Genomic DNA, 19,958 nt, shown 5'->3' with positions numbered 1-19,958 from the left:
ATTTCCGGTTCCACTGCTCTGTTTTGTCTATGTTGGTAAGCTTTCAGAGAACATGCAGAAATACAGAAATACAGATGCAATTAATGCAGAGTACAGATAGAAAGCTCTGCATGTATGCGTAACGAACATTGAGTCCTTAATGCCCTCACAAACCACCGGTGTCTACAATTCTGGCTCTGCTTTTCCCCTAAAGAGGTACATTATTACAACCTCCTCAACCTTTTGTAATGAACTTTAGCTGCCCTCTAATGGGTTTATCTCTTAAAATCCATGCAAACAAAAGGGACGCACAGAAGTATGCGAGCATTGATGGTTACATCGTTTGCAATGGACGCATCTATTTTTGCACATAAAGTAAGCAAAAAATAGGCTTTACCGGCAGCCAAATTATCCGTGGAGGGCTCCTCTTCTCCAAAACAAACCGACCAGGTATTTAAACCAATAGGAACACTGAATAAAGCATTTCCACATAAAAATAAAAAACCTTTCTCTGACGTTCGGCAGACAGCTGCTGCTAACGTTGTCTCAGCTTGTTTCTCTGATAACTTTAGATCAAGATGTCCAGTAACTAAAATCCTTAATCCAGTTAAAACATATAGTTAAACCCACAATGTTTGAAAAGTGTATTATAAAAATGTGGCTTGAAACTGGATAGGAGCAGCTAATGACGACGTGTGCAAAGGGGATATGAAGACATTGACACGCAATCACAGGAACTGAAACGGATCATTACCTTGATTAAAATTACAGATTTCTTTTTTTTTAAATATTGTTGGAAACTATATAACACAGGCACAGTGTTTTATAGACATTTTAATGCAGAAATGTTAAATATTATACCTTAAAATTTTATAAAACTTGATTTGATGATATAAGGGAATATTATTTACCGGAATTTTCATCTGGCATAGTTTAACCAAAAGCATTGAACTTTCAAGAAGGTATGAACTGCTGGTTACTGAGAGGTCAATGACTCACATACTCATTTATTCATTAATCACTAACAGCCACTCATGTCTGATTGTCAGTCTTTAATCACCTGCACTAAAGACCACTGAAATACTTCAACAACACACCATTAATTCAGATATGTTATTAGTTAAATGCCTGAAGTATGATCAACTGCGTCATTCAGTGTTTGGCATGTTGAAGCTGGTAATTAAAGTTTTAACTAATTTTGAAAACTGCAGGAGTAGGAACAGCAGATGGCACTGTGGGGTGAATTTAGGGAGAACTGTGTCAATGTCCTTTATGACCAGACATTTATCAATAACTTCATTACTGATGTTTATAAATTACTTTAAACAATTAGATCATGCTATTTCATCATTTTTAATATATAAATTCATCAAACAAATACTGTAATGTTACTTTTTTTTTGGCTCCTCAGATATACCTCATGTATTATAGAGTGACAAATAAGTGATCTCATGCTGAAAATCTCTATTTCTGAGCTGTGAATACAATACCCTTTCTCTTCATTCTTTTAAAATGTCATATGATACATTAAGGGTTCTGATGGCGGTGTCAAGACTAATGATATTGGTTTTATGAAAAGTAAAAATTAGCATTTAAGGAAGGCCTTTCAGCAGGAAAATGTCTATTAAAAAGGACACTTTGCAATTATGAGGTCTTTGCTGTCCGTCACAGTTTTGACTAAATCATCTGGCAGCTGTGCAATCAGAGACCTTGAAGGTAGCGCTGAAGAAACATTATCTATTTAGTAATATTGCCATTGCCTTTATTTAGCAAATTTACAGTGGATATAATTGAAAACTTCTTTTGTTTGCAAATTGGTAATTTTGACACAGAAAGTGCAGCTATTCAAGCAACAAATGGCTTGCTTTATCCATTTAAACAGAAATCAACTCAGTGTTAATTTCACTTATTCACCGGACAGATTTAACCTTTAAAATTAAAGTGGCAATGTGTAATTGCTAGCCACATGCTCAAAAAGAATGGGGCAGCATTTCACTTTGTGCAAAAATTGTAAGACTTATTAGTTGCACAGATCACACTTTACAAGAGTGTGTAACTTAACAGTCAGACATGCAATAAACCTTGCAATGTCCTCAATAATGTATAGCAAACTTCTTCTTTTTTTAAAAATTAAATTAAGACCAACAACCAAACTGTTATTCTGCAGGAGTCTAGTTTGAGCTTGGGGAATTACTTACTCACTGGAGTGCACAGAGACCAACAGCCCTGCAGAGAGGAGGTAGAGTGTGGTGGTCTGGTGTGGGGTCTTAACAGGGGATGACACACCCTGCTAGCTCTAGTGGCAATGTTTAATGCAGCCAGGTCTTTAATATCACCAAAATAAACTATCCGTGCTGTGGATGGTAAACAGCACTCTTGTCATCCTGCTTGTTGAAGAGATTGTGACTGTTGGCTGAAAGACACTGTACAACAGGTGAATGTGGGGCTGCTGTTAGCCTAGCTTGGATCCTGGCTCACTTGCTGTGGATTTTCCTGCAACCCTTCCATTAACAGTCCTTTAAAAGTAGAATTTCTTAGGTTTGTTTAAACAGTTGCTAGACAGGGCCTTTTGCGTTTCAAGTATTATGTATAGATTGTACGCTTTCTTATAAAACGTAATGCACTGGAATTCGTATGCCACAAAATACGTTGTTCAGTGATGTTGTATGCATAATTTCAGACACATTTCCCCCCAAGATCCACCTGACATATTTGGTGTTTTTCTAAATTTCCATTTTTTTCCCCAGTCACAAAAAAGTTTAGAACAAAAAAAACACATCATTAATGTTCTCTTTACAGTGTTAAGCTTTCAAGTGCTAAAACCAAACATTCTAATCTCATGCAGGAATTTCTAAAAATCGGGAATTAAAAAACAAAATGGGAAGCTTGCAGCCCTGCTTATAGCCGACATGAATGGAGGCAGCGTGACGTCATGTGACTGTGCCTCTGATAGGGGTGGGGGAGCACAGCAACCTCAGCCTCCTTCCCTGCACTGAATCTGGCACACTGTGGAGAGGCAGGAGGCAATACGAGGGCCTTTTATGATATATATATGAACAAATCCAGCTGCCTTGAAGCATATAAATGCATTAGTGTTGTCTGATGAATAAATCTGGCATGGCCCTTAACATAATGAAGGCTAATTAGTTAATGCTGCAGCATTCATGGCTGTCTTTGATATATCTGCCAGATGTATGAAGGACTGGTGGCAGGCCAAAGGGAGACAGCCTTATTCAGCTGAAAGCCCCCCTCTGCAGTGTCCCAGGTAGGTTAAAAAATACTTGATTTGCTTGTGTTTTGTTTACTAATTTAACTATCACATGCACTGAAATATGATGCCATCTTTTAACCTCTTAATTGCCTTTGAATTTAAGTTATTCCTTTGTTTGTACATTGCTGTGTGAGCTACATGAATATGCAAATTATGCTAATATTTGCATTTGTGAAACAGTGTGATTATGAGTTACAAATATTCACATATGTAATTGGAAATTATGCCATTATTGGATGTGTTATTTCATCCTTTAGGCTGTAAAGTATCCATTTTTTCTTATATCAAGTTGTCCTGTTTATGTATGCATGTTGTTATTTCTCTTTTCTTCAGAGTTTGATACATTTCATCATAAATACAGAAATGCAGATATGTTGACCTTGGCTCACACAGCATCCAAATGGGCAGTTAGGCCTAAACAGAGGCCTCAGCTACTTAAACATAATGTTGTAAATATATAATATTGTTGTTCCTTGAAGACAAATGTGCAGGATCGAGACAAGTTCAGCTCAAACGCCACTCAAATATATAGCTCTGCTATGGCACAGGCCTAAAATATGAACAAATATTCAAGTCCTTATTAGACTCTTCTCCTGCTCATTTCCTTTTCTTCCTCCCCATCTCCCCCACCTCCCTCTGTCTCTGTCTCCCACTCTCTCTCTTCTTTCTCTGCACCAGCTGCTGCTGCTGCTCCAGAGCCAGAGAGGAGAGTCCCCTCGCCCCCCTGCACAGACAGAGACAAAAGGCCCGATTCGGCTGCTGAACACTGCCCCCTTTCTCCATCCGTCCCTTCATGCACGGCTGTAGTGGTGGTGATGGTGGTGGCGGGGGCTCTAGGAGAAAACGAGGCCCGGACTGGGACTAAATTCTAGGACTGACCCAGTGAAGGAGAGTGGGAAGAGGGGGAGGGGAGGAGGTGGTGGTGGTGGAGGAGGAGGAGGAGGAGGAGGAGGATGGGGTCTGGAATGGTTGGGGCTGAGTAAAGGCAGGTGCTGAGGCCTCTACAGGAAGACCTTTTTTTTCTGAATATCTCTCAGAGTGGAAAAATATCTGACAAGGGTATGCCACATTTACCTCTATATGTGCATGAACGTGCATGATTCTGTATATGTGCGTCTCTGTGGTGGCATATGTGGGCAGGGGTGACAAGTGTTTGATGCAAATCTGGGGAGAGGGGAGCATGAATGGCCTGTGTTTGCCCATGTCACATTGTCCTTGCTGAAATTGTTAAGTTTATATAAAAACAGCTGGATGTCATGCTGTTGCGGGTTGTATGAATTTTTTTAAATTTCAGAGAGACTATCAGTGTGTCTTAGGTGAAAGCACTGGGAGAAAAACAGGCCAAGGTGCCTCATTGAGCTTCTACGTCCATAATGGTTATCTAAAATTGCTTCTTCCTTTCAATGTGTGACTGTTATTGGTCATCATTTTACTTCATATCTGACTTCATGTAACTTTTTTTTTGCTAACATTGTATGATTTGACATTTTCTTTATTATCGTCCTGTTTTTTATGTGTCAAGTTAACTTTGCTCACCCAAACACCATCTTTTTGTGCATTGCTGTATTCTTGTGGCATGATTTTGCAGCAGTGCAAGCAACAAGAGCCTCTGTAATAGGTTCCAGCTCCTGTATATATATAACTGAGTTCTTGTATATCTAAATCCATGACAGTATACATAGTGAAATATGTTGCAGTGTTTCCAGGGAGGTGGGCATGCAGCTTCTGCCTGTGTGTTTCTGAGGCCGTACTGCAGCGCAGCACAAGGCTTTATGTTGGGTGACCGGAACCAGATGAAACCGGTTTGAGGCAGACGGAGGGCTGCCAGGAACAATGCCGTCTCTGTGCTTCACTGAGGGATAGAGATAGCCCAGGCTACTCCATGGCAGCCCTTCACAGCTCAGCCACTGGCTACCATGGCACAGACACATACTCTTCCGCCACTGCTGCTGCTCGCTGCTGGCTGGATGTCGGTGTGCTATGCAGCGCAGCTCATAGCGAGCGAGGGGGGCAGGGAGATTTGGGAAGGGACGAGGGGCAGGGGGACGTGGCTGGCTGGGAGTCTGTGAATCTGCAGCCTGGAGCCTCACATACACACACACACATGCAAGAGCATGATCTATCTGTCTGTTTGTATGTCTGTGTGCTGCTAGTGGTGCAGAGAATGACTAAGGAGGATCCTTACCCAGGACCACCACCACTCACCACATCCCTGGATGTAACCTGACCCTGTATTCTGGGCCTTTGCATGGTTGGGAAGAAGGAAGCAGGACTTTTTTTCCCCCTCCAGGCAGGGTGGGGTAGATGTTTTTTTGTGGGTTAGAGGTGTTGTGACTGTTTGTTGCAGGATGGAAGGAAGGAAGGAAAGAAGGTTTGGCTAGTGGCTGGAGAGGGACGGAGGCAAGAGGGTGAGGAGTGGCTGATTCACTTGCATGTTTCCACCATTGTTGTTTTACATTCACTTTACTAAGATTGTAGTTTTACACAGTGTGTGGATTTCAGGTGGTAATGATGCAACTGCTGTTGTTGAGAGGGGTTCTGTGTTGTCTATTTTTCATATTTTTCTGTATTTAACCTTCATTGGTTTTCTACGTCAGGCTGTTCTGGCTGTCATGGCTGTGACTAGCTGTTCTTTCCACCAGGCCTTTCTCTCTCTGCTCACACAGCTCAGCAGCCATTTTTTCTTCTCTCACTGCATTTCTCGACTGCCTTCTCCCTTCATAACAATTCTTCCCTTCTCTCTTTCTTTTTGTTTGTGTTTACCTCATTATCACAACTATTCCGTCATCTGGATTGAACTGAGAATTGTTGCTTTTTGAAAAACCAAAGATGAGGCTACAGGATATGGGTGTGTGTGTGTGTGTGTGTGTGTGTGTGTGTGTGTGTGTGTGTGCAGATGTGTTTGACCATGCATTTGGATCAGAGAGCAGCACTAGTTTAACTGCACGTACTGTACAAGCAGAGCAGAGCAGTGCCTTTTGTCCACAAAGCCATAATATACAGACACAGTGCACTTCAGTCCCATTATATTTTTGCAGTGCTCACTATTAAAAAAATAAAGATTTGTTTGTTTCTGCAGAGTTATAACCCACTGGTATTGAATAACATTGTAAAAAATATGTTCTATGAGCATTGGTTGTTTTTGATAAATAAAGATGTTATAATTGCTTGACTGACCATATATCTTTTTCATATTACCCTACCCTTGTCATCATACACTTCATATTTCATTCACATAGGTATTGTTATATTGTATTCCCCCCAAACCAGCTGACTGCCAATCCACTTACAGGAAAATTACAAAAAGTATATTAATCTTCTATATTGTATTAATACCTTGGACGAGATCCATCATCCTCCTGATTATATATATCAGAAATATATATAGCAAAAAGGAACTCTCAAAGGCCCGTCTTTGCTGCTCCCGTGTTCCATCGGTAGCTTTTTAAGAAAGGTAAAATCAATTACTGGTATGTCATCATTTTTCTCCCCATATAATTTGTTTAATTATAGCAATGCTAACCATGTATTGATTGCAAAGGACAAATATTTTTGCTAAGTGCCCACATTTAATGTCATCAAAATGTCACATATACCCCTGGTGTAGACCAGCAAGCCATTTCCTAAAACAATACAGTGAAGTTACATAAGCAAGGATGAAGGAGGCATAAATAGGACTAGACGTACGTCAGCTGGACTTTGTTTTTTGCATCAGTATGATGCATGGATTGATTTGAAGACGTAGTAGGAGAGAAGGGATACGAAAGGAACAGACACAATGGCCTTAGTCTTTCAAATTTGAAGATAATTACATTTATTGCCCTGAAAAATATCACCAATTTATCACTTTTAAACCTAAGCAAATTCTACTTTAATATTAATTGTGTGGTTATTTCCCATCAACAGAATAAACTGATTTGGAATAAATGATTAACTATGACTGTTTTTTTTAGAAAATTCATGTCTTCAAGAGTATGAACATGTTCATTATGTCAACTATGATCTATGGATTGTATTGGCTTTAATCTTGCACAACCCCAAAACTAAAATATGTGTCCCGTAATCTAATGCACTAATTACTATGAAAGTGATTAGGAGCATTTAACACCAGATCACAAGGGATCAGCTGTAATCACACGCAGTGTTTATCTCTGATCTATTATGCTGATTTTTGGCAAAGAGAAATAAGGAAAAGCATTTTTAATTTCCTCTTATTATATCAGACAAAACAGCATATTTCAGCAACAATAAGAACATGTTTAAATTCATTCCTGTTTTTCTGTTACTACATGAATCAGATAACTAATACAAAGACAGTATGAAGACTCTCACTGCAAAATTTTATATTTATAGCATGTTGAAGAATTTAGCATTGATAGATACGAGTAAACATGGCTTAGGTTACTTATTATTCTACCATTTAATCTGTGTTCCCAAGGTGATCTCCTCATCAGAACCGGAGCAAGACCATGGGAGATATGAAGACGCCAGACTTCGATGACCTGCTGGCGGCCTTTGACATCCCCGACATGGTGGATCCTAAAGCCGCTATTGAATCTGGCCCCCATGATGACCATGATGGACAGCACAAGCAACCCAGTGGTGGGGTGAATACTAATGAAGATGAGTCCGGACATGGACAAGATGTTGGCATAAGTGTCATTGTCAAGAACATCCGAAACACGGACACTAGTGAGCATGGTGGAACAATATCAGAGAAGGATGGACATTTAAAGCCCCAAACCCATTCTGTAGGCATTGTAAATGGACTTCATAATGGCTTCTTGCCCCAATCATCTACCTTCAATCAGTTTAGCCCAATCTCCAGTGCTGAAGAGTTCGATGACGATGATAAAATTGAGGTAGATGATCCCATGGATAACAAAGGAGGTCAGTCATTCTTCCGATCCACTACCAAGTCAGAGAACCAGAATCCCAAATCTCCTGTATCTTTGGAAAATGCTCCTAAGCCCAGAGCAACCAGGAACCAAAAGCCTGATCGAAACAAGGACACCAGTGGCACTCTGGGAGGATCGAAGTCTAACGAGCCCCCTCAATCAAGTGTACCTGAGGGGGAAATGGAGGAAAATGTCCTCCAGTCTCAGGGTCAGGAGGGCAAGGAGGCTGGAGACCCAACGGGGCTTGTTAATGTGTCCAGTGTGTCTCAGGTGAAAGCCAAGTCCTCTGCAAAACTGTCATCTTGTATAGCAGCCATAGCGGCCCTCAGTGCCAAAAAAGCTAGTGCTACAGACGTTTCGGATTCTCCTACAAAACAGAAAGAATCCACCCTGGCCAATAAAAATCCCAAAACTCCAGAAAAGCCACAGGAGCAGGAGTCAGCCCTAGAGTTTGCAAAGAGGCTGCTAACAAGACAACCAGACAGCCCCTCTAGTGTTATTAGTGACAGTAGCAGCAAAGGTTCCCCTGCCTCAAGCACAGACACCACACCAGTCATCCCAAAAGTCAGGATTAAAACAATCAAGACGTCATCTGGGCAGATTAAGCGCACGGTCACAAGAGTTGTACCCGAGTTTGATCCTGAAGGTCTGAAAATAGGAGATAATAGCTTTTCTGTCATGGCAACCACCAGAGTAATTTCCTCATCTCCTACTAGGGCCTCTCTGCCAACCACAGTATTAGCCACAACTGGAGGCCCTTCAATTGAAATAACAAAGCAAATGACTATTAAACCTGTGGCAACAGCTTTCCTGCCTGTCTCAGCAGTCAAGACAGCTGGGTCCCAAGTCTTCAACCTGAAGCTAGCTAACAACACCACAGTCAAAGCAACGGTAATCCCCGCTGCTTCAGTGCAAAGTGCAAGCAGTGCCATCTTGAAAGCTGCAAATGCCATCCAGCAACAAAATGTCATGGTACCTGCCTCCAGTTTAGCTAATGCCAAACTTGTGCCAAAGACAGTCCATCTTAGTAAACTTAATCTTCTGCCTCAGGCTGTATCCTCTGCTGTCTGTGATCTCCAACAGGCCCTGTCCTCCTCCAAACAACCACATCAAGTCAAACAACAGACAATCCTCCCTGGCCGGGCCTCAAAGAAAGTCTCTAGGATTCAAGTGTTCAGCAGCTCTCAAAGCTCTGTAGTGGACGCCTTCAATAAAGTCCTGAGTAGCATAAATCCTGTCCCTGTGTATGTCCCGAACCTCTCTCCGCCAACCTCAGCTTGTATCTCTCTGCCCTCACGTGGCTACAAGTGCCTGGAGTGTGGAGATTCATTCGCTCTTGAGAAGAGCCTGACACATCACTACGAACGTCGCAGTGTACGGATCGAGGTCACCTGCAACCACTGTGCCAAAAGCCTAGTGTTCTACAACAAGTGCAGCCTTCTGTCCCATGCCAGGGGGCACAAGGACAAAGGGGTTGTCATGCAATGCTCACATCTAATCCTAAAACCCATTCCTGCAGATCAAATGATAACCACATCACCCTCATCAGGCCCACCCAACGTCACTGCCACCACCTCCACCTGCCAAGCACAAGCACCCACTGGTCAAATCTCTGGGAGAGTTGCTGGTGGAGGGTCTCAAAGTACAGTGATTTTAGCTCCATCCAGTGCTCCTCTTGTGGCAGCCATGCCTTTGGAGGATGACGCATCGAAGCTCTGCAGGCACAGCCTGAAGTGCTTAGAGTGTAACAAAATGTTCCAGGATGACAGCTCGCTAGCAATGCACTACCAACAGGCAGCAGAGTCCAGCGGGCAGGTAAGTGTAGGTAGTGTGTAAACTGCTACATAATATGATTCAATTTAATTGAGTGGCATTTTGGTGGTTAAGTGGTGGGGGAGTATTGCCAGGAGATTCTAATTTCTAGCTTAAATCCACAAGAAACATGAAAAAAAAACAGGTTGCAATTGTTCCAATGCCATGACAAAATGCAACTGATGATTTTCTTTATCACCTCTTTTCAGAAAACATGCACCATCTGCCAAATGCTTCTCCCAAATCAGTGCAGCTTTCTGTCACACCAGCGAATCCACCAGCACAAGTCTCCTTACATCTGCCCCGAGTGTGGTGCCAGCTGCCGTTCTGTCCACTTCCAATCACATGTCACCAAGAACTGCCTGCATTATAGTCGTAGAGTCGGCTACCGGTCAGTCTACCACCTAAAATTATTATTAATTTGCATTTTAGTCTTCTCTTGTTGGGGCTCAAACTATTTCTTCTGTTAAGACCCTAATTTTTGGCATAGTCAAATCTGACTGATATTTACCATTTAGCAATGTCCTTTCTTTCTAAATGGCTATACTTAGGCGTAAATGTCTTTTGCCCTTTATTGTCAAGGTGCCACTTATGATGACATTTGTAATTACAGTTATTATTACATTAAATTTGCCTCAGTTTGACAATGCCATATAACTGAAAGTTAAATTATTCACAATTAATTATGTGGGGAAATTGGACAGCCACAATTCTTTAGCTGGGGTCACTCAAGATACAAGCCATTAAATCTGAAAACTTATCTTACCAATTAAGGTCCAATTACAAGTCTGGGCTATCAAAATGTTATGGAAAGAACATTTAGTCTCAAAGTAAAATCTGAAATGTTATAATATATTTGCATTCCTGTCTTATAATGATATATTCAGTGGCATTCAGTTATTTGGTTTCTTGTAAAAAAAATAGTTTCAATAGTTTTAATATGCATATTTCCCAAGAAAAGATTGTATCCTGTACCACCAGAATGCTGCTTAGCAATCAGGTAAACTAAAAAAAGGCCATCTCTAATAAGAAATAAAGTGCTAGTATTCGAGGAATGAGTTAAACTGACTTTAACTCAGTTAAAATTGAATTTAAAACTGACTGTTTCTTCTGCCTCCAGCTGTATCCACTGTAATGTGATCTTCGCCGATGTTGCAACTGTAAAATCCCATATCCAGAATTCTCACTGCGAGGTCTTTTTTAAATGTCCTCTCTGCCCCATGGCTTTCAAGTCAGCACCTGCCACTCACTCTCATGTGAACTCACAGCATCCAGGAATGAAGGGAGGAGAGCCCAAGTAGGTCAAAAACACTCTGTGGGCACTTATTATTCATATTCATTAAAAAAAATGTATTCAAGTTGTTACTGTACATTTTGAAGTGTGCAAAATTGATTCCAATATATAAATATTTAAATGCAAATAGTATGGAGTATACACATAAAACAAAAGCTATTTCCTGCAACAACTGTCAACACACATCTCTTCCTTTCACACAGGCACACACTGATGTAACTTAATACCCACATCCAATTCATTTTTCAAAGGAAAATCATCCTCGCTGCTTCATCAGTAGCAGGATTTGTGGGTTTTAGACATGGTGGCTTAACATGGGTTTGTTTTTCCACGTGGCAACCTTTCACTGACTCACATACTGTCCACCATCAACACAACTGATGATACAGGTGCTCAAGAGCAGGTGTTCTTATGCAATCGTTTGTGTTTGGCCCTGGTTGTGCCCCAAACTTAAAGCTAAATAAACGTCTGACGAGAAACAATATTCAAAGTACTAAAGCATCTATTTCAGTTTTTTTAATTAGATAATTTCACCATTGAAAAATATATAGGGTTTGTTAAGAGATACAGGCATTAAGTGCAAGAACACAAATGAAACTGAATGTTTAATAGCTTCATGTGAAACACAAGATTTGTGCTTTTTAAAGATTTTCTTCCCTCTATCTTTCAGGATGATCTATAAGTGTTCCATGTGTGATACCGTGTTCACTTTGCAGTCCCTGCTCTACACGCACTTTGATCAGCACATCGTCAATCATAAAGTTGCTGTATTCAAATGTCCTGACTGCTCCATGCACTACGCACAGAAACAGCTCATGTTGGACCATATCAAGGTGGGCATAAAAAGCAGTTATATAGGAATGCTGGACAATAACTACTTTTTTATTTATACACAGGTTTTTTTAACCTTTAATTAACCCCTGATTTAACTGAGCCTTAAGCTGTGTGGATCGTTATTACTATCTTTTGTACGGCTGATAAGTTTAGTCCAGAAATGTTTCACGTCCCAGTGGTTTCTACAGTTCTAGTTAATAATTCAATCTGCATGTGTGTATCCTTTCCAGTCCATCCATGGAACCCTGAAGACCATTGAGGGTCCACCAAACTTGGGCATCAACCTCCCTCTCAGCACCAAGCCCACTAACTCCATCAGCACCAACAGCCCCAGTAATAATAATAATAATAACAACAACAAAGATGGAGGAAATGTCAATGGTCAGGACAAGGGGGAAAAGAAGTCTTCAGCTTCACCTCTGAAGAAGACAAACAGCAACTGCTCAGCAGACCACAAGAACCCTCCCAGCTCAGGATACACATGTGGAGACTGCAGCAGTCTTTTTAGTTCCAGGGAGGCTTTTGTGGCTCACATGAGGCGCGAACATGGCAAGGTGAGTGTTTAAAACCATTTTCATTAGGAAGTTTACGATCATTTTCCAAGTAAATTCAGAGAGTTGATGCTGTAAGTCAACAGTGGTAGAGGTGTTCAGAACGTTTCATCAAGTAAAACAACGAAAAGTCCTGCATAAAAATTACTTCTTTAGTAAAAGTAGCCTATATAGTAAAAGTATAATGAAGAAAATGTATTTAAAGTATGAAAATCAAAGTAGAAATGCTCAGTTCAGAAAAATGGCTGTTATGTGGGTGCATATAATTAGTTGCATTAAGGTTTATGCAGCATTTTGTAACTGGTTGAGATGGAGCCATAGACTGTATAAATAAGTTGGACAGAACTGTAATATAAGGCTGCAAAAAAATTTGATTTTCATTACTGGTTATATGAATTAGTTTCTCAATGAATAAATCTGTTAATTGCAAGAACAAAAAACGTTTTAAAATATTCAAATACCCTTACCCTAATTACACCGAGCCCAAAGTTAAACCATCACATTTCTCTTTTTTTCCATCAATTTCAATTAACTTTCTGTCAATCAACAAACTGATTAATAAACTGTTCTTTTCAGCTCTAATTGTATACATGGGTAGTTGAATCTATAACATCACATCAACTCCATAAAGTCTTTATAAGTTTTGAATGTAATTGTAGTAGAGTAAAAGGTACAATATTTCCTAATAAAATGTAGAGAAGTAGAAGTACCTCAAATCTGTACTTAAGTTTAACTACAGAAGAAACATTATCTGAAACTGTCTATATTTTAATGCATTTTCCTTATACTGCAGACACTGAAGAAACACCCATGTCGGCAGTGTGACAAGTCCTTCAGCTCCTCCCACAGTCTTTGCCGACACAACCGTCTCAAACACAAGGGACTGCGGAAGGTCTACAGCTGCCCGTAAGTACACACTCACTGTGGTTTTCTTCCTTAAATTCAACACGTCTTCATCTCTTTGGCTTGCTTACTAATCAGACGGCAAACCAAAGCCAGAACTCTTCCCACACCAAATCCACGTCCTGTTGCCTACAGATTGCGGCTAAATTAAATAGTTATTGTCAGGAGCTCTTGGTCATTATAGTGACTATAATAACAACTTGGATACAGTTAGCAAAGAACTGCTGTCATGATCAAAAGAAACCAATTTTGACTTGAAAAACAGGAAATAATCATTGGTCTTCCATGTTTTCCAACATTGTGTTGACCCAAAAATGGAAGCAGATTATATGTATGCAGTATAAGGCAAAAAATCTTGCAAGAGGGTATGGTTATTCTTTTCTTGTACTCTGACAGGCACTGTCCAGCTCTCAGTCAGCCGTTCACTAAAAGAGTGCTGCTGGATCAGCACATTCATATGATGCATGGAGTCAAAGACCCAGAGGGGAAGACTGTCAACTCTGATAATATGGAGGCTTCATCTGTCAAGGAAACGGTACTGAGGCACACACTTGTCTATCTACATTTATTATTTTTCTCTGCTTCTGCAGTCATTCCTAACCCATTATTTTAATGTCCAATGCAGACCCTGAGCCCTAAAAGGAAGCCAGAAGAGGACGAGGGGTCTCCGAGCCTGAACTCCAGGGGTTCTGACTCACAGCCGTTGAAAAGGCTCAAGGTGAACATCCTGAAAGTCCACAAGTGTGCCGTCTGCGGCTTCACCACTGAGGACATTGCAGGTTTCCATGAGCACATTCCCCAGCACAAGTCCGACGGCTCGTCATACCAGTGTCAGGAGTGCGGCCTGTGCTACACATCCCACCGCTCGCTGGCCCGACACCTCTTTATCGTCCATCGGCTGAAAGAGCCGCAGGGTCTCGGTCGGTTTAACGGACGGGGCAAGGATGACGACGAGAGTCAGAGAGAGAATCAGCTGGACGTTTCAGACGGGACACCAAATACCAAATGCAAAGTGTGCGGGAAGATGTTTGAAACAGAGGGAAACCTGAACACTCATATGAGGACACACGGGATGGCGTTCATAAAATCAAAGAGACTCAGCACGGCTGACAAGTGACACTTTTAAACCATTCCACCTAAAGCTAATTTAAACTACAACCTTCAATATATTATGCTGTACATACATAATGTACATGTAGGGTAATACTATATGTATACAGTATACACATAAAATATGTAATATATGTCAAAGTCACTTTAAGTGTCCAAGTAAATTGAACTAGTTTTTTGTACACACATAGATGTTTCTATAGGCTTTGAATAGATCTTTTTATAGAAGAGCATTTTTATTTTAGCACTTTCCATTGTTTTCACTAGGACTAGATAATGTATGGATATATTGTTGTAATGGGATTAATCCTCATACAGTCAGCAGTGTTCTGAATGTTCAATGCTGCTATTGTCTAAACGAATGTCTGAAAGAAAAATATACATATATGAAACTTTCGAGAGCTTCAGGTTACCGCAGTAGCTCACACGTTACCCCTAACTGAGGTCATTCATTTCACTTAAAGGGGACATATTATGCTCATGTTCAGGTTCATACTAGTATTCTTGGTTTCTGTTCACATGCTTTAATGTTAAAAAGAAAAACCTATCTTTCAGCCCCCTCCTGAAAAAAAACTAAGACGTCCGCTCTGATTGGTTAGCGTTTCTGAAGTAACAGGGTCAGCACTTTTTGCTGCGAAAAATCACCAGTAAAAGCTTTGAAACCAACGTCCAGAATCAAACATGTTCCAGTAGGAATGTGATCTGAAACTGGGATGAAATTAACAACAGCAGCCATCAAGATTACACATTTTCCTGATGTTAGCATGTAGCTACATGTAGCAGTGTATGTAAACGCTGCAGTAATGTGCCTGGAGCAGATGACCATGTATAGAAATCCGTTATGAGCTTACATCAGCTTGAGCCGGAAGGAGAAAACAGTTAAATTCAGAACAGTTGTAATTTGAGATTTTTGCTCACAGGGAGCATTCTTTGAAACTCTGGCCACATTTAATGTACATCTGAAAGCAAAAAACGTCCCCTTTAAGTGCAGTGGAAGATCAGCATCAAATATTGTTAATTTTTCTTTTATTTCATGGATAACTAATATTTATCTTTAAACAATAAACTATGGCTCTATTCTCCTTCTAATCCTAAACCAATATTGCTTAAACTAAATATCTAAATATCCAAGATAAAGCCTATGTTCAGCCGCATCTTGATGCCTGTTTCAAAATAATTATCAATTACATATCAAATATGTACAAACAAAAATTCAGAAATGAGTTTAAAGCTCCCTGTTTTGTGGAGGATTGTGTAAAAAATTTCACATTCGATGACAAATATATGGGCCAAATTTGTATTAGCTTTTGAAATACATTTTGGAAAAAATTGTCAAACTTTTTTATGTTTCACTCCAGTCTTAATTTATATAAATATATGGCAGCTCTCTGTGATAAGGTCACATAAAAAAGGTTTATTTACGTATTTAACGTAAGCTAAAAAAAAAAAAGCACTTGCCTTTTGTTTAACAGCAGTCTTCTTTGCATCGTAACCAATGTCAACATTTTTATTTTTGCCTTGTTTCTGCAGTTTGTGGTACTATGGTTTTAATGTGAAAGAAATAATGAGCGTTCACTGGCAGGAATAACACTGGGAAAAACATCCAAACTGAAGAAATACTTCTATGAATGTAAACTGGGCTGTGAAACTGAATTATTGATACAAGACAACCAGTTCAATTACATGAACAATAACTGAAAGTTGTTAGAATGACAAAATGGGTTTCCGTTGCTTTCTTTGTTTAAAAAAAAAAAAAACGTGATTCCATTTTGGACTGTAGTTTTTCTACTCTGACAATAAGACTTTTAATTGTCTCGCGATGTAAAACTGCATGTGAGAAGCAGTCTGTGAAATGTTTGTTGATTAGAATGTATCTCGTTGCTGCTGCTGCTGTTTTTAGACATTTCTGATGCTTGTGTACAAAAGCTGTTCTTTATGTCAATAAATGATGACACCTGCAGAGGTACGATGTCCACTGCACATGAGACATCATCTCCTCTCTATGGGATTATATCATTCATACTCATGCTTGTATGGTGCCATTTGTGTGCATTATTATGAAGGCTGAAGTCTTTCTGCTGCAATCTTTGCTTTGTATAAACACCTGGACTGTCACACCATCCTCTTTTTTGACTGGCAATTGTAGTCTTATTATGAGTGATTATAAATTATACTACTAGAGTTGGGCCAATTTACAGTTTTCCCAATCTAGTGAACAAGCTTAAACAAGTTTGATTTTTTTGCCACCCTGCTGAAAGGGCATTTGTCATTATGACACAATCTGGTATTAAAGAAGCAGCCAACATTATCACTTTGTACTCACGGCATCATGGTGCTAAATACAACTTAAATTGCAGTGTTTTCCACTGACTGTAGGTTTTACCTGGGTGGGCTGCCCAGGTTTATTTACGGTTTATTGGGACGAATACAGAGGACAGTAAAAAAAGTTCTTAGAGTTCAAGAGAGATTAACAAAAATTCATCAGGTTGCCAAGTGAAGGTTATTGCTGTTCCTAAGGGTGTCACAATATAATGGAAATCAGCTTTTAATGTCACTTAGTTAACACAGGATTGGAAAAAATGAAGATTTTACCATATGGCCTTAGTTTAGTACATTTATTACAGACTTACCATGTAGCCTTTCTTTCTAAAGAAGAATTTGAAAAGGTGAATGACTTTCTACTTTCAACTAATTATCTTACAAATTAAAAAATTTAAAAAATCTTATTGAATCGTGACCTCTAACCTCTAATCAAATCTTGGATTTGGAGAATCGTGACACCCAGAAACACCAAAGACAACTGTCTAGCTGTATGAACTTCATTATATCAACCTAAGGTGACACTACTTCAAACATTGTTTTGTTTATAGTTGGAAGCGAAAAAATTAAACTAGAATTTCATTAATTAAACTAATTAAATTGGTTTAAGTGTTAAACTGTATCGTATGGTAGAAGAATGTAACACTCCTGAACTGCAAAAAACGCTCAAGTGGATATAATTTAACAAAATAAATTATGTTTCCCTTACGACAATTGATGTGGTTTCCATTAGAGAGCTATTTGGTCAGTGTGTGTCAGGATGTAGACACTTAGAACTCCAGTTTCTTTTTGCATGTTTTTACTTTATATTATGATGCTAATCTGTAAAACAGAAAACTGACTGTGGCGTAAACAGATTCATCCAGATAATGACTTACAATCAGGTCCTTGTCACCAAAGTGATTGTGGTAAATAGGTGCTGCATAACTAAATTATCATCTCCTCTTGCAAGCATGAGCACCAAAACCCGAATTAATTAGAATGTAAATGCATAATTCAATGTGTAGAGATGGTTTCTTTTACTGCTGTCTAGTGAAGTGACACCTATTTTAGGATTTTAGGACAAGCTCGCCCTCTGGTGGCCACTGTTGATTTATTTAATATACCGGACTGTGTGGTGTTGCTTCTCCCATATTTTAGCCCGAGGCAACATTGCCTTAACCGAACTCAGTTGACAAATTAGATAAATGTATTTAAAAGATTATACAAATTGAAATCAGACTGATACTAATGTAAAACATCTGTTGTTTTAGTCGTAGTGATGAGACAAAAACGTGAGTAGTAGCCATCATAATTATGTTGATCCTGTGTGGTGACCATAATCACAGCTTGGATCTTTTTTTTGTTCGCCTCTCATCCTCATGTAACCAAACCCTGGTCACACCTGACAGAGAAAAACAGGTGTGGACGATCTGCAGTGGCCAAGGCAATTTTTTAAATCTACTCCATTCAAGATGAATTTCACACTAACCTCTTCATGATGATGTGTCCCCTCCTATGTTATTTAAACACTTTCTCCACTAAAAAAGGGCACTCAGTCCTAAAAAATGGCCCTGGGTTGGGTGGCGTTCCTTCTGTTTGCAGGCTGTAGCGCAGCACTGGAGGATACAGAGGCCTTGACTGTGTCTCGGAAATGTATGGAAGATACCAACAGTTTCCTCTGGGAAATTAACCAGGACACGCCAAAGGAATATGCTGTTCTCAGTAAGTGTTGCTGACTTTTGAAGGGCTTTTTCTTTCTGTGTGTTAAGCTGTAGAGCCACTTGTGCATTTGCAATGAGTCCAGGGCACGCTTATTTAAATTGCAGGGGGCCGCTGTTCTTTTAGAGGGGCCAGCTACATTAACTTTGAAACTACTGGCTCATTTCATCCACAAAGTGGATCAGAAGCCGTTAGATCAAATCAAAATTACTTTATTCATCCCCGAGGGGAAATTCAGTAACAGACAGGCAACAGGCTCATATTCACATCCAAAAAGAAATGCATTTAAAAATGCATTGTCTTTAAAAACAAGAATATATACAGTACTATAAAGCTTGCAAATATTTAAGATATTATGTTCACATCAAAAACAATCAATGCATCAAATATATGACTTACACCGTCTTATTTATGTGCTATCCAGGTGTAGGACCTCTTATTAATGCCAACTATACTGAGGTTATTCAAAGGTTTACACTTATTAATATGATAATGGTGAAAGTGGCTATGGTAGTGATCATTTCTGTTGTTATTTTTAACTGTTAAATTTTCCATTTAAAATGTTTAGTTGTTCCTTGGCCTGCTATTTCCCTTTTTATTTTGTAAAGCAATTGGAGCTGCATTTTGAGTGGCAATTAATTAATTTTCACAAGGAACTAACTGTCCTTCTGCTCAGACTTTTTTTTTAAAAACCAACAAGTGAACCCATATATTTAAAACTGGAGATAAGTCAAATTATTTGAAGCCCTGCTGTAGCTCCATCATTGTGAATATATTTGGGTAGAAGACACAGTATAATAAGATCTTTTTTTACTTGTACTCATACTGAGAGGTTTTTCTAACTGAGAAGAAAGGCAAGCCAGACCTTATCTTTTACTTTTGATACTTTAAGTTCATTTTGATGCTAATACCTTTGTACTTTTACTGAACTAAGTTTTGAATGCAGGACTTTTATTTGTAGTGGAGTCATTTAGCAGTGTGGTATTAGTATGTTTACTTAAGTAAGGGATGGGAATACTTTTTCCACCACTGCTTACAAGAACCTTAACTAACGTTATAGTAGTTTACTTTCTGCCGCTAATTATAATAACACAACAGCCAAACTGAATACACTATGAATACACAAACAACCAGAGATAAATCGTCACCCTGTTAAAATAATCACCTGAAGTGTCTCAGAAACATGACATGACAAGTATCATGAGTATTAATGTTACTTAAAAGTGTCATTAATGTTCATGACACATCCCATGTCATGTTTATGACACGCTCATGTCACTCTTATG

At 39.4% G+C, this 19,958-nt stretch overlaps 1 protein-coding gene across 5 annotated transcripts; it reads left to right on the top strand.

The window, feature by feature from the left end:
* Positions 1-4,202: 4,202 nt before the first annotated feature.
* Positions 4,203-16,674, top strand: znf532 (zinc finger protein 532). Of its 5 annotated transcripts, none has more exons than XM_059358279.1 (9): positions 4,203-4,309; positions 7,689-9,963; positions 10,170-10,351; positions 11,081-11,257; positions 11,925-12,087; positions 12,319-12,642; positions 13,433-13,545; positions 13,939-14,077; positions 14,168-16,674. In XM_059358279.1, the coding sequence occupies exons 2-9, from the start codon at positions 7,720-7,722 to the stop codon at positions 14,657-14,659; spliced, it is 3,834 nt and encodes a 1,277-aa protein (XP_059214262.1). In that variant the 5' UTR covers positions 4,203-4,309; positions 7,689-7,719; the 3' UTR covers positions 14,660-16,674. The 5 variants fall into 5 exon arrangements, with proteins under 5 accessions (XP_059214262.1, XP_059214261.1, XP_059214263.1 ...); XM_059358278.1 differs by lacking the exon at positions 4,203-4,309 and adding an exon at positions 5,618-6,704; XM_059358280.1 differs by lacking the exon at positions 4,203-4,309 and adding an exon at positions 5,618-6,720.
* The last annotated feature ends 3,284 nt before the right edge of the window (positions 16,675-19,958 follow it).

Source organism: Centropristis striata, chromosome 19, assembly GCF_030273125.1.
Source record: "Centropristis striata isolate RG_2023a ecotype Rhode Island chromosome 19, C.striata_1.0, whole genome shotgun sequence".
Classification (NCBI taxonomy): domain Eukaryota; kingdom Metazoa; phylum Chordata; class Actinopteri; order Perciformes; family Serranidae; genus Centropristis; species Centropristis striata.
The sequence above is the reverse complement of the archived record's forward strand: the minus strand, read 5'-3'. Positions and strand labels throughout refer to the sequence as shown.

What these genes read in the sequence shown, in the direction of transcription:
- znf532 (XM_059358279.1), top strand. Translation starts at nt 7,720, where the DNA reads ATGGGAGATATGAAGACGCCAGACTTCGATGACCTGCTGGCGGCCTTT. An exon ending in AGTCGTAGAGTCGGCTACCG is followed by an intron (nt 10,352 to 11,080) that starts GTCAGTCTACCA and finishes TTCTGCCTCCAG; the next exon opens with CTGTATCCACTGTAATGTGA. An exon ending in TCATGTTGGACCATATCAAG is followed by an intron (nt 12,088 to 12,318) that starts GTGGGCATAAAA and finishes TATCCTTTCCAG; the next exon opens with TCCATCCATGGAACCCTGAA.